Genomic DNA, 14,803 nt, shown 5'->3' on the forward strand with positions numbered 1-14,803 from the left:
TCGAATCAAAGGGAAATCACTGCAAATTTGTTGTTTGATTGATGTCGAAATGGCGACGGCCGACTGGAATCCCTTCGGAGATGCCTACTACAGGTAAGAGAATGGCAATGGTCACTTATTCAATGTAAATTTGTCCCTAATATCTTTCTTTGGAGATTTCATGTTTAAATAAGTCTGGTCCAGTTTGTTTTTAAGTGATTTATTTTCAACAAAGAGAAGGGTCATCTGTCGGAGTCCATGACCGTCATCTACTAAGGGATACGCCCTCTTTTATTTTTATATTTGTCTTGTGTTTGAGACTGGAGAAATATTGTGTTTGCTCTGTTTACACAAACAATTCTAGCAACCAAAATGTAACTAAATTATAAACGTGCCATTTTGATTTTGATGATCCTTTTCTTTTCTCTTTCATTTTCCAGAAAGACAGAACTGTACTCCATGGATTGGATTGGTTTGATAGACCTGTCCAAGCATACTGTGGCTGTGTCAGCGTATGGTGGTCCCATAGGTATGGCTGGAACGTTTTATTTAAAATGTTATTTTTTACTATTTTACCATAATATTTTTAGTATTATTATTGTTTTGTTGTTTTGTTGTTTTTTTTAAAACCATAAATGGTCATACTTCCATAGATAGGGGGCACTCAGGGAAGACCTGTGATCAGACACAACAAATGTCATAGGTTATATATAATTACATAGATATTGGAAGAACTTCCATATACAGACACCAGAATCTATTGTTTGCTTATTTAAGCCTCTTGAAGGATGAGAGTAAGGCAGCATTATTGAATGATCTATTGTTTGCCTATTTAAGCCTTGATGAAGGATGAGAGTAAGGCAGCATTATTGAATGATTTATTGTTTGCCTATTTAAGCCTTGATAAAGGATGAGAGTAAGGCAGCATTGTTGAAGGATCTATTGTTTGCCTATTTAAGCCTTGATGAAGGATGAGAGTAAGGCAGCATTATTGAATGATCTATTGTTTGCCTATTTAAGCCTTGATGAAGGGTGAGAGTAAGGCATCATTATTGAATGATCTATTGTTTGCCTATTTAAGCCTTGATGAAGGATGAGAGTAAGGCAGCCCGTGTAGCCACCACTATCAAACCTGTGGTCTCTGTCTACACTGCTGCAGGGAAACTCCAGGCACAGCTACGGGTAAGTACACACAGCTATATTAGATTTTACTTCTTCCTGACCTCCCATAATGGGCAGATAGGCACTTGCTGTGTCTTCTATCCCCTTATATCTGTTTTCCAACATACTATCTGTCTTTGTCTTGGAATGAGATTACTTGGTTTTGTTCTGGCCCTGGCCGGAGACCCTGGCTGAGAGGGAAACAGTCAAATGTACAGTTAGAATTTTGGGAGAGGATATTTTTGTCTTGTAAATCATCTCTCTGGTTTGTACGGTTCCATATTGTATTTTGTTATAAATATATATTGGTTTGTAAACATTTGAGTGTGTTCCGTGGAGACCCCTATTTTTGTCTGGATGAGACTTTAGGTGATCTCAAACTCAGTACACTGTCAGTGTGCTCTTGGAATCTACATCTGTTCCCTATTTCAACCCATCCCCTTTCTCTTTTTTATTCCCGTTTGCTATCAACTTGTGAAACTTGAATCTTTAACTATCCCATTTTCTTCCTTTTTACTGGCGCTAATATGACCTAAATGTGTTGCAAGTGCCGTAAACCCTTGGGTATCAACCTCTCAAATTGTAAAGTAATCTATGGAATGGAATAGATGAAGAAGATGGAAAAGTGTAAAAAGGAAAACAAAGAATTTCATACACAAGCAGCCTGCATTTTTTACAGGTATATTATTGTATATAAGGAAGGCAACTTGTTTTGTATCTTATTACATATTGGTCATGTGACACCAAGGTTTCGAAACCTCTGGACCAATGATCACCAAATTGTGCTTGGTCCTTGCAATTGACATGAAGATGGTTTGCGTGTATTATGAGATATAGTATTATCTATTTGGCATCTCACATTGTCTATGATTGATTTGGGTTAAGGATGTTACTATTTATATCTCACATTGTCTATGATTGATTTGGGTTAAGGATGTTACTATTTATATCTCACATTGTCTATGATTGATTTGGGTTAAGGATGTTACTATTTATATCTCACATTGTCTATGATTGATTTGGGTTAAGGATGTTACTATTTATATCTCACATTGTCTATGATTGATTTGGGTTAAGGATGTTACTATTTATATCTCACATTGTCTATGATTGATTTGGGTTAAGGATGTTACTATTTATATCTCACATTGTCTATGATTGATTTGGGTTAAGGATGTTACTATTTATATCTCACATTGTCTATGATTGATTTGGGTTAAGGATGTTACTATTTATATCTCACATTGTCTATGATTGATTTGGGTTAAGGATGTTACTATTTATATCTCACATTGTCTATGATTGATTTGGGTTAAGGATGTTACTATTTATATCTCACATTGTCTATGATTGATTTGGGTTAAGGATGTTACTATTTATATCTCACATTGTCTATGATTGATTTGGGTTAAGGATGTTACTATTTATATCTCACATTGTCTATGATTGATTTGGGTTAAGGATGTTACTATTTATATCTCACATTGTCTATGATTGATTTGGGTTAAGGATGTTACTATTTATATCTCACATTGTCTATGATTGATTTGGGTTAAGGATGTTACTATTTATATCTCACATTGTCTATGATTGATTTGGGTTAAGGATGTTACTATTTATATCTCACATTGTCTATGATTGATTTGGGTTAAGGATGTTACTATTTATATCTCACATTGTCTATGATTGATTTGGGTTAAGGATGTTACTATTTATATCTCACATTGTCTATGATTGATTTGGGTTAAGGATGTTACTATTTATATCTCACATTGTCTATGATTGATTTGGGTTAAGGATGTTACTATTTATATCTCACATTGTCTATGATTGATTTGGGTTAAGGATGTTACTATTTATATCTCACATTGTCTATGATGATTTGGGTTAAGGATGTTACTATTTATATCTCACATTGTCTATGATTGATTTGGGTTAAGGATGTTACTATTTATATCTCACATTGTCTATGATTGATTTGGGTTAAGGATGTTACTATTTATATCTCACATTGTCTATGATTGATTTGGGTTAAGGATGTTACTATTTATATCTCACATTGTCTATGATTGATTTGGGTTAAGATGTTACTATTTATATCTCACATTGTCTATGATTGATTTGGGTAAGGAGTTACTATTTATATCTCACATTGTCTATGATTGATTTGGGTTAAGGATGTTACTATTTATATCTCACATTGTCTATGATTGATTTGGGTTAAGGATGTTACTATTTATATCTCACATTGTCTATGATTGATTTGGGTTAAGGATGTTACTATTTATATCTCACATTGTCTATGATTGATTTGGGTTAAGGATGTTACTATTTATATCTCACATTGTCTATGATTGATTTGGGTTAAGGATGTTACTATTTATATCTCACATTGTCTATGATTGATTTGGGTTAAGGATGTTACTATTTATATCTCACATTGTCTATGATTGATTTGGGTTAAGGATGTTACTATTTATATCTCACATTGTCTATGATTGATTTGGGTTAAGGATGTTACTATTTATATCTCACATTGTCTATGATTGATTTGGGTTAAGGATGTTACTATTTATATCTCACATTGTCTATGATTGATTTGGGTTAAGGATGTTACTATTTATATCTCACATTGTCTATGATTGATTTGGGTTAAGGATGTTACTATTTATATCTCACATTGTCTATGGATGATTTGTGTCATGATGTCCATGCTTGACACACATATGATATTATTATTATTATTATTATTATTATTATTATTATTATTATTATTATTATTATTATTATTATTAGTAGTAGTAGTAGTAGTAGTAGTAGTAGTAGTAGTAGTAGTAGTAGTAGTAGTAGTAGTATTATTATTATTATCATTATCATTATTATTATTATTATTATTATTATTATATTATTATTAGTTAGTAGTAGTAGTAGTAGTAGTAGTAGTAGTAGTAGTAGTAGTAGTAGTAGTAGTAGTAGTAGTAGTAGTAGTATTATTATCATCATCATCATCATCATCATCATTATTATTATTATTATTATTATTATTATTATTATTATTATTATTATTATTATTATTATTATTATTATTGTTTGTTTTACTTCATTATTGATTTTACTTACTTGATTTGGTTATTGGAAATATTATATTCTTGTATGAGTTATATTGGCAATTGCCTAAAAATAAACTTTGAATGATAATCCCCAGTGGAACAGTGGCAACGTGATCACCATGGGCTGGTCTAACACAGAGGACTTGTTGTGTATCCAGGATGATGGGGTTGTTTTGGTCTATGACATGTTTCTGGTATTCAAAAGGACGTTCAGCATGGGGCAGGTAAATCACTCTCGTCGACCTTAAATCAATCCATTTGACAAATAAAAAGAAAACATGTAACAGGTCAAAGTTTTTTTTTAGGACAATAGTCTATGATAAAGCATTTTACACTAGATCTCACAGAGCCAGCTATTCTTCTTACTGCTAGATGACAAAAAGGGGCCATGAAAAACCTCAACCACACCTGTGGCCGATTCAGTGAAAAACTTGAACAATCATTTTGCCAATGCCTGAAGATGGGTTTTGATCCCAAGCCATGCCTGTCTATGTATTGTGTTCTTTTATGAAGCTATTTATTCCTTTTTGGTTGTTGTACTGACAGTCCATAATTTAATATATACAGCTTTATTTTAAGTCTTTATTTGCCAACACCCTCGTTGATTGTATAAATGGATCCTTGTCAGTTTTCATAGGAAATGCTTTGGAATATACCAGTCTTATCCAAAGGATGATAGTTGGCTGTTCCCAACATAAACTCAGTCACAAATCAACAAACAAAATCAGATACCTTCAAGTCAGACAAACCACAATCTTGCTCCTGACAGTCAAATATAGCCAAGACTTTTCCTCTCATTCTGAACAGGAAGCCAAAGATGTGAAAATCCTGAGTGCCAAGATCTTCTCCAGTTTCCAAGGGACAGGCATTGCTGTTATGACAACCTCTCTAAGGATTTTCCTGGTCAGCAACGTGGACAGCATTCGAATTGTCCGACTAGCTGAAGTCCCTGGTAAGTACAGATCCAATTGTAAGAGTCTATCTGTCAGCAACGTGGACAGCATTCGAATTGTCCGACTAGCTGAAGTCCCTGGTAAGTACAGATCCAATTGTAAGAGTCTATCTGTCAGCAACGTGGACAGCATTCGAATTGTCCGACTAGCTGAAGTCCCTGGTAAGTACAGATCCAATTGTAAGAGTCTATCTGTCAGCAACGTGGACAGCATTCGAATTGTCCGACTAGCTGAAGTCCCTGGTAAGTACAGATCCAATTTGTAAGAGTCTATCTGTCAGCAACGTGGACAGCATTCGAATTGTCCGACTAGCTGAAGTCCCTGGTAAGTACAGATCCAATTTGTAAGATTGTAACTGTTCATTTTCTCAATGGTCAATGTAAAATAACTATAGAGCCGTGAAGAATGACAGTGGTTAATATAATATATATATATATATATATATTATATTAACCACTGTCATTCTACACGGCTCTATAGTTATTTTACATTGACCATTGTCATAGAAGACCTAGAGCAGACCTAATACTTATACCGATATTTCACTACAGATTTTTTAGAGGCCAAATTTGGATGGAAAATGGTTGAAAAATGTATATTTTTTTATAAGAGATGGCTATGATAACAAACATAATTCCACTCCATCGACTTTTAAGTATAGAAGTAAGTGTGGAAATGTCACATTCGTGGATGATAATGACACAGATTGCATTTTCTAGAAAATAAGATTTTTCCTCAAATGTGTATACAGATTTTTTGTTGGTTTCCTGTGTCAGGTTTGATAAAGATTTGGTTTCATCTTTTACTGGCTCCATTCTAAACCATGACATACACAATCAACAGATTACACATAACATATAGGCAACAGTTTGTGAAACATCCAGCAGTCAGAGTCCTCTCACGTCAGATTTTTATGCTTTTTCAGTCAATCCGTGGCAAAGTTAAAGCCCTGTTTTCACTCACCAAATATATTATGATAAATATAATTTAAAGTCTATTCTCTCAATATGACAGTTAATATTTGTATTGCCATACAAACCTAAAAGAAACTGCCTACATAACACTTGTAAAATCAATCTTAGACTATTCCTGTTCAGTTTGGGACCCACACCTACTATAGGATATAAAAGCAATAAAAGCTGTCCTGAGCCGCGCTGCAAGATTTGTCTTAAATAACTACAGCCCTCGTAGTAGCGTAACAGAAATGATCACACAGCTCAGATGTACTCCATTACAAGACAGACGGAAAGAACAACGCTTAACTCTCATTTTCAAAATTACAAACAAAATGATGGCCATCTTACCAGAACAACTAGACTTACAACGAAATTCACACATTCAATGAAAAACCACTCAAAAACACTAAAACACCAATCTACAAACTCAAACATCTTTAAATATTCATTTGCACCCCGCACTATCAAAGACTGGAACGCTCTTCCCGAATCATGTGTGAACACAACCAATTTAGACACATTCAAACGAAGATTATCAAATTTCTTCAGCCTAGATACCAACAATGGCTGTCACACTCAACAACTCTCTCCGTCCTCGAATACAAATACTCAGAATTGAGTCGACTTCGAGTAACATTCAGATTCAGATGCTCTCTTTAGCCAAATCCAAACTTTATCCTCCATTTTCTCAAACTAACTTTTAGAACTCAGCTCTTCAATTGTAACTTTTCATAAGAAATGGGAGAGATTAAAAGAAATCCAGTGGTTGTGAAAGGAGGCCGACATAGATTGATTCCACTCAGTAAACAAGTTTGGAATAACATATGGTTTTTCCCTCCCACCAGGTTTGAATGAAGCTCCTAGTAGTTGGGCCATCATTGTCACCGATCGACAGGCAAGGGCTCTGGTAGCCACCAAAGGGGAGGAACTCTTTCTCATTGACCAGGGAGGACAATATCAGCAACAGGTACAGTATTCAATGTTGGTTTGGTGGATTTATAAGTTCTACATTCTCCCTCTTGTCAAAGGGGAAGCTTAAAATTTATGTTTTATTTCTTTTGTTTTATCAATATAAAGAAATTTATATCCCCATTTATAGAAGTGTTTTCATGGATTTCACATCCTGAATGTGGTTCACAATGTTTCATTTATTCCCCCAGTGTATTATTAAGAACCAAATTTACATCTCATAAAGTTCAATTCACCTGTAAAGTACCTTTTTAGGACAGTGGAGAACGATTGGGAGTCCCTGAATCCTGGGATGATAAAAACACGAACCTGGAAAGGCTTTGTATTGAAACCGTAGGAATAATCTGGCACGGCTTGTGGTCAGGGACTCACTCACATTGAAACTGTAGGAATAACACTTTTACAATATCTGGCACAGCTTGTGGTCAGGGACTCACTCACATTGAAACTGTAGGAATAACACTTTGACAATATCTGGCGCTCACTCACATTGAAACTGTAGGAATAACACTTTGACAATATCTGGCACAGCTTGTGGTCAGGGACTCACTCACATTGAAACTGTAGGAATAACACTTTGACAATATCTGGCACAGCTTGTGGTCAGGGACTCACTCACATTGAAACTGTAGGAATAACACTTTGACAATATCTGGCACACACTTGTGGTCAGGACTCACTCACATTGAAACTGTAGGAATAACACTTTGACAATATCTGGCACAGCTTGTGGTCAGGGACTCACTCACATTGAAACTGTAGGAATAACACTTTGACAATATCTGGCACAGCTTGTGGTCAGGGACTCACTCACATTGAAACTGTAGGAATAACACTTTGACAATATCTGGCACAGCTTGTGGTCAGGGACTCACTCACATTGAAACTGTAGGAATAACACTTTTACAATATCTGGCACAGCTTGTGGTCAGGGACTCACTCACATTGAAACTGTAGGAATAACACTTTTACAATATCTGGCACAGCTTGTGGTCAGGGACTCACTCACATTGAAACTGTAGGAATAACACTTTGACAATATCTGGCACTCACTCACATTGAAACTGTAGGAATAACACTTTTACAATATCTGGCACAGCTTGTGGTCAGGGACTCACTCACATTGAAACTGTAGGAATAACACTTTGACATATTCGGCACTCACTCACATTGAAACTGTAGGAATAACACTTTACAATATCTGGCACAGCTTGTGGTCAGGGACTCACTCACATTGAAACTGTAGGAATAACACTTTGACAATATCTGGCACTCACTCACATTGAAACTGTAGGAATAACACTTTGACAATATCTGGCACAGCTTGTGGTCAGGGACTCACTCACATTGAAACTGTAGGAATAACACTTTGACAATATCTGGCACACTTGTGGTCAGGGACTCACTCACATTGAAACTGTAGGAATAACACTTTGACAATATGGCACAGCTGTGTCAGGACTCACTCACATTGAAACTGTAGGAATAACACTTTGACAATATCTGGCACAGTTGTGGTCAGGGACTCACTCACATGAAACTGTAGGAATAAGACTTTGACAATATCTGGCACTCACTCACATTGAACTGTAGGAATAACACTTTGACAATATCTGGCACTCACTCACATTGAAACTGTAGGAATAAACTTTGACAATATCTGGCACTCACTCACATTGAAACTGTAGAATAACACTTTGACAATATCTGGCACAGCTTGTGGTCAGGGACTCACTCACATTGAAACTGTAGGAATAACACTTTACAATATCTGGACTCACTCACATTGAAACTGTAGGAATAACACTTTACAATATCTGGCACAGCTGTGGCAGGGACTCACTCACATTGAAACTGTAGGAATAACACTTTGACAATATCTGGCACTCACTCACATTGAAACTGTAGGAATAACACTTTGACAATATCTGGCACAGCTTGTGGTCAGGGACTCACTCACATTGAAACTGTAGGAATAACACTTGACAATATCTGGCACTCACTCACATTGAAACTGTAGGAATAACACTTTACAATATCTGGCACAGCTTGTGGTCAGGGACTCACTCACATTGAAACTGTAGGAATAACACTTTGTTGACATTTGGACTCACTCACATTGAAACTGTAGGAATAACACTTTGACAATATCTGGCACAGCTTGTGGTCAGGGACTCACTCACATTGAAACTGTAGGAATAACACTTTGACAATATCTGGCACAGCTTGTGGTCAGGGACTCACTCACATTGAAACTGTAGGAAAAACATTTGACAATTCTGGAACCTTGTGCAGGACTCACTCACATTGAAACTGTAGGATAACACTTTGACAATATCTGGCACTCACTCACATTGAAACTGTAGGAATAACACTTTTACAATATCTGGCACAGCTTGTGGTCAGGGACTCACTCACATTGAAACTGTAGGAATAACACTTTGACAATATCTGGCACAGCTTGTGTCAGGACTCACTCACATTGAAACTGTAGAATAACACTTTGACAATATCTGGCACAGCTTGTGGTCAGGGACTCACTCACATTGAAACTGTAGGAATAACACTTTGACAATATCTGGCACAGCTTGTGGTCAGGGACTCACTCACATTGAAACTGTAGGAATAACACTTTGACAATATCTGGCACAGCTTGTGGTCAGGGACTCATCACATTGAAACTGTAGGAATAACACTTTGACAATATCTGGCACAGCTTGTGGTCAGGGACTCACTCACATTGAAACGGTAGGAATAACACTTTGACAATATCTGGCACAGCTTGTGGTCAGGGACTCACTCACATTGAAACGTAGGTATAACACTTTGACAATATCTGGCACAGCTTGTGGTCAGGACTCACTCACATTGAAACTGTAGGAATAACACTTTTACAATATCTGGCACAGCTTGTGGTCAGGGACTCACTCACATTGAAACTGTAGGAATAACACTTTGACAATATCTGGCACAGCTTGTGGTCAGGGACTCACTCACATTGAAACGGTAGGAATAACACTTTGACAATATCTGGCACAGCTTGTGGTCAGGGACTCACTCACATTGAAACTGTAGGAATAACACTTTGACAATATCTGGCACAGCTTGTGGTCAGGACTCACTCACATTGAAACTGTAGGAATAACACTTTGACAATATCTGGCACAGCTTGTGGTCAGGGACTCATCACATTGAAACTGTAGGAATAACACTTTGACAATATCTGGCACAGCTTGTGGTCAGGACTCACTCACATTAAACTGTAGGAATAACACTTTGACAATATCTGGCACTCACTCACATTGAAACTGTAGGAATAACACTTTTACAATATCTGGCACAGCTTGTGGTCAGGGACTCACTCACATTGAAACTGTAGGAATAACACTTTGACAATATCTGGCACTCACTCACATTGAAACTGTAGGAATAACACTTTGACAATATCTGGCACTCACTCACATTGAAACTGTAGGAATAACACTTTGACAATATCTGGCACAGCTGTGGTCAGGACTCACATTGAAACTGTAGGAATAACACTTTGACAATATCTGGCACTCACTCACATTGAAACTGTAGGAATAACACTTGACAATATCTGGCACAGCTTGTGGTCAGGGACTCACTCACATTGAAACTGTAGGAATAACACTTTGACAATATCTGGCACTCACTCACATTGAAACTGTAGGAATAACACTTTGACAATATCTGGCATCATCAATTGAATGTAGAAAACATTTACAATATTGGCACTCACTCACATTGAAACTGTAGGAATAACACTTTGACAATATCTGGCACTCACTCACATTGAAACTGTAGGAATAACACTTTGACAAATCTGGCACTCACTCACATTGAAACTGTAGGAATAACACTTTGACAATATCTGGCACTCACTCACATTGAAACTGTAGGAATAACACTTTGACAATATCTGGCACTCACTCACATTGAAACTGTAGGAATAACACTTTGACAATATCTGGCACTCACTCACATTGAAACTGTAGGAATAACACTTTGACAATATCTGGCACAGCTTGTGGTCAGGGACTCACTCACATTGAAACGTAGGAATAACACTTTGACAATATCTGGCACTCACTCACATTGAAACTGTGGAATAACACTTTGACATATCTGGCACTCACTCACATTGAAACTGTAGGAATAACACTTTGACAATATCTGGCACTCACTCACATTGAAACTGTAGGAATAACACTTTGACAATATCTGGCGCTCACTCACATTGAAACTGTAGGAATAACACTTTGACAATATCTGGCACAGCTTGTGGTCAGGGACTCACTCACATTGAAACTGTAGGAATAACACTTTGACAATATCTGGCACTCACTCACATTGAAACTGTAGGAATAACACTTTGACAATATCTGGCACAGCTTGTGGTCAGGACTCACTCACATTGAAACTGTAGGAATAACACTTTGACAATATCTGGCACAGCTGTGTCAGGGACTCACTCACATTGAAACTGTAGGAAAACACTTTGACAATATCTGGGTCAGGGACTCACTCACATTGAAACTGTAGGAATAACACTTGACAATCTGCACAGCTTGGTCAGGACCACTCACATTGAAACTGTAGGAATAACACTTTGACAATATCTGGCACAGCTTGTGGTCAGGGACTCACTCACTTGAAACTGTAGGAATAACACTTTGACAATATGGACGCTTGTGGTCGGACTCACTCACATTGAAACTGTAGGAATAACACTTTGACAATATCTGGCACAGCTTTGTCAGGGACTCACTACATTGAAGAGATAAACTTTACAATCTGGCACCCACATTGAAACTGTAGGAATAACACTTTGACAATATCTGGCACCTTGGTAGGACTCACTCACATTGAAACTGTAGGAATAACACTTTGACAATATCTGGCACACTTGTGGTCAAAGGGACTCACTCACATTGAAACTGTAGGAATAACACTTTGACAATATCTGGACAGCTGTGCAGGACTCCTACATTGAAATGTAGGAATAACACTTTACAATATCTGGCACAGCTTGTGGTCAGGACTCACTCACATTGAAACTGTAGGAATAACACTTGACAATATCTGGCACAGCTTGTGGTCAGGGACTCACTCACATTGAAACTGTAGGATAACACTTTGACAATATTGCGCTGGCACTCACTCACATTGAAACTGTAGGAATAACACTTTGACAATATACATGGCACTCACTCACATTGAAACTGTAGAATAACACTTTGACAATATCTGCACTCACTCACATTGAAACTGTAGAATAACACTTTGACAATATCTGGCATTCACTCACATTGAAACTGTAGGAATAACACTTTGACAATACGGCACGTTGTGGTCAGGACTCACTCACATTGAAATGAGGAATAACACTTTGACAATATCTGGAGTTGGCAGACTCACCATTGAAACTGTAGGAATAAGACTTTGACAATATCTGGCACAGCTTGTGGCAGGACTCACTCACATTGAAACTGTAGAATAACACTTTGACAATATCTGGCACAGCTTTGTCAGGACTCATCAATTGAAACTGTGGAATAACACTTTGACAATATCTGGCACAGCTTGTGGTCAGGGACTCACTCACATTGAAACTGTATGAATAACACTTTGACAATATTTGGCACTCACTCACATTGAAACTGTAGGAATAACACTTTGCAAATCTGGCACTCACTCACATTGAAACTGTAGGAAAACACTTTGACAATATCTGGCACTCATCCATTGAAACTGTAGGAATAACACTTTACAATATCTGGCACAGCTTGTGTCAGGACTCCTCAATTGAACTGTAGGAATAACACTTGACAATTTGCTCATCACATTGAAACTGTGAAAACACTTTACAATATCTGGCACAGCTTGTGTCAGGACTCACTCACATTGAAACTGTAGGAAAACACTTAAAATACTTGGCACTCACTCACATTGAAACTGTAGGATAACACTTTGACAATACTGCCAGCTGTGGCAGACTCACTCACATTGAAACTGTAGATAACCTTGACAATATCTGGCACGCTTGTGTCAGGGACTCATCAATTGAACTGTAGGAATAACACTTGACAATATCTGGCACTCACTCACATTGAAACTGTAGGAATAACACTTTACAATATCTGGCACAGCTTGTGGTCAGGACTCACTCACATTGAAACTGTAGGAATAACACTTTGACAATATTGCACTACTCACATTGAACTGTAGGAATAACACTTGACATAACTTGGTCACTCACTCACATTGAAACTGTAGGAATAACACTTGACAATATCTGGCACTCACTCACATGAAACTGTAGAATAACACTTGACAATATCTGGCACACTTGGGTAGGCTCACACATTGAAACTGTAGAATAACACTTTAAATATCTGGCACAGCTTGTGGTCAGGGACTCACTCACATTGAAACTGAGGAATAACACTTTACATATCGGCAACTTTCACTCACCATGAAACTGTAGGAATAACACTTTGACATATCTGGCACAGCTTGTGGTCAGGACTCACTCACATTGAAACTGTAGGAATAACACTTTGACAAATCGGCATCACTCACATTGAAACTGTAGGAATAACACTTTGACAATATCTGGCACTCACTCACCATTGAAACTGTAGAATAACACTTTGACAATATCGGCACTCCTCACATTGAAACTGTAGGAATAACACTTTACATATCTGCACAGCTTGTGGTCAGGGACTCATCACATTGAAACTGTAGATAACACTTGACAATATCTGCACAGCTTGTGGTCGGGATCACTCACATTGAAACTGTAGAATAACCTTGACAATATCTGGCACAGCTTGTGGTCAGGGACTCACTCACATTGAAACTGTAGGAATAACACTTTGACAATATCTGGCACAGCTTGTGTGGCAGGGACTCACTCACATTGAAACTGTAGGAATAACACTTTGACAATATCTGGCCACTGTCAACCTCACATTGAAACTGTAGGAATAACACTTTGACAATATCTGGCACAGCTTGTGGTCAGGGACTCACTCACATTGAAACTAGTAATTACTATGGACCACTTGCTATACATTATATCTGGCACAGCTTGTGGTCAGGACTCACTCACATTGAAACTGTAGGAATAACACTTTGACAATATCTGGCACAGCTTGTGTCGACTCACTCACATTGAAACTGTAGGAATAACACTTTTACAATATCTGGCACAGCTTGTGGTCAGGGACTCACTCACATTGAAACTGTAGGAATAACACTTTTACAATATCTGTCACAGCTTGTGGTCAGGGACTCACTCACATTGAAACTGTAGGAATAACACTTTGACAATATCTGGCACGCTGTGTCAGGACTCACATTGAAACTGTAGGAATAACACTTTGACAATATGCCAGTGTGGCGACTCACTCACATTGAAACTGTAGGAATAACACTTTGACAATATAACTGTGCAGACTCACTCACATTGAAACTGTAGGAATAACACTTTGACAATATCTGGCACAGCTTGTGGTCAGGACTCACTCACATTGAAACTGTAGGAATAACACTTTGACAATATCTGGCACAGCTTGTGGTCAGGGACTCACTCACATTGAAACTGTAGGAATAACACTTTGACAATACTGCCACTTGGTCAGGG

General features: G+C 37.5%; 1 protein-coding gene across 3 annotated transcripts in view; it reads left to right on the top strand.

The window, feature by feature from the left end:
- Nucleotides 1-4: 4 nt before the first annotated feature.
- LOC144972209 (vacuolar protein sorting-associated protein 16 homolog) overlaps nucleotides 5-14,803 on the top strand; it is a 49,407-nt gene continuing 34,608 nt past the window's right edge. For 2 of the 3 annotated variants that reach the window (XR_013645309.1, XM_078913229.1), the window contains exons 1-6: nucleotides 5-93; nucleotides 420-508; nucleotides 1,061-1,161; nucleotides 4,346-4,474; nucleotides 5,058-5,202; nucleotides 7,005-7,126. Coding sequence is in view for 1 of the 3 variants with exons in the window: in XM_078913229.1 (XP_078769355.1) it covers nucleotides 50-93; nucleotides 420-508; nucleotides 1,061-1,161; nucleotides 4,346-4,474; nucleotides 5,058-5,202; nucleotides 7,005-7,126 (630 nt within the window). In the remaining 2 variants the exon portion in view is untranslated. Of the gene's footprint in view, nucleotides 94-419; nucleotides 509-1,060; nucleotides 1,162-4,345; nucleotides 4,475-5,057; nucleotides 5,203-5,445; nucleotides 5,528-7,004; nucleotides 7,127-14,803 lie in introns of those variants that run through there. The other variant, XM_078913230.1, reaches the window with a different exon arrangement.

Source organism: Berghia stephanieae, chromosome 5 (assembly GCF_034508935.2).
Source record: "Berghia stephanieae isolate SIO BIC M18660-M18661 chromosome 5, UCSD_Bste_1.3, whole genome shotgun sequence".
In the NCBI taxonomy this organism is placed as follows: domain Eukaryota; kingdom Metazoa; phylum Mollusca; class Gastropoda; order Nudibranchia; family Aeolidiidae; genus Berghia; species Berghia stephanieae.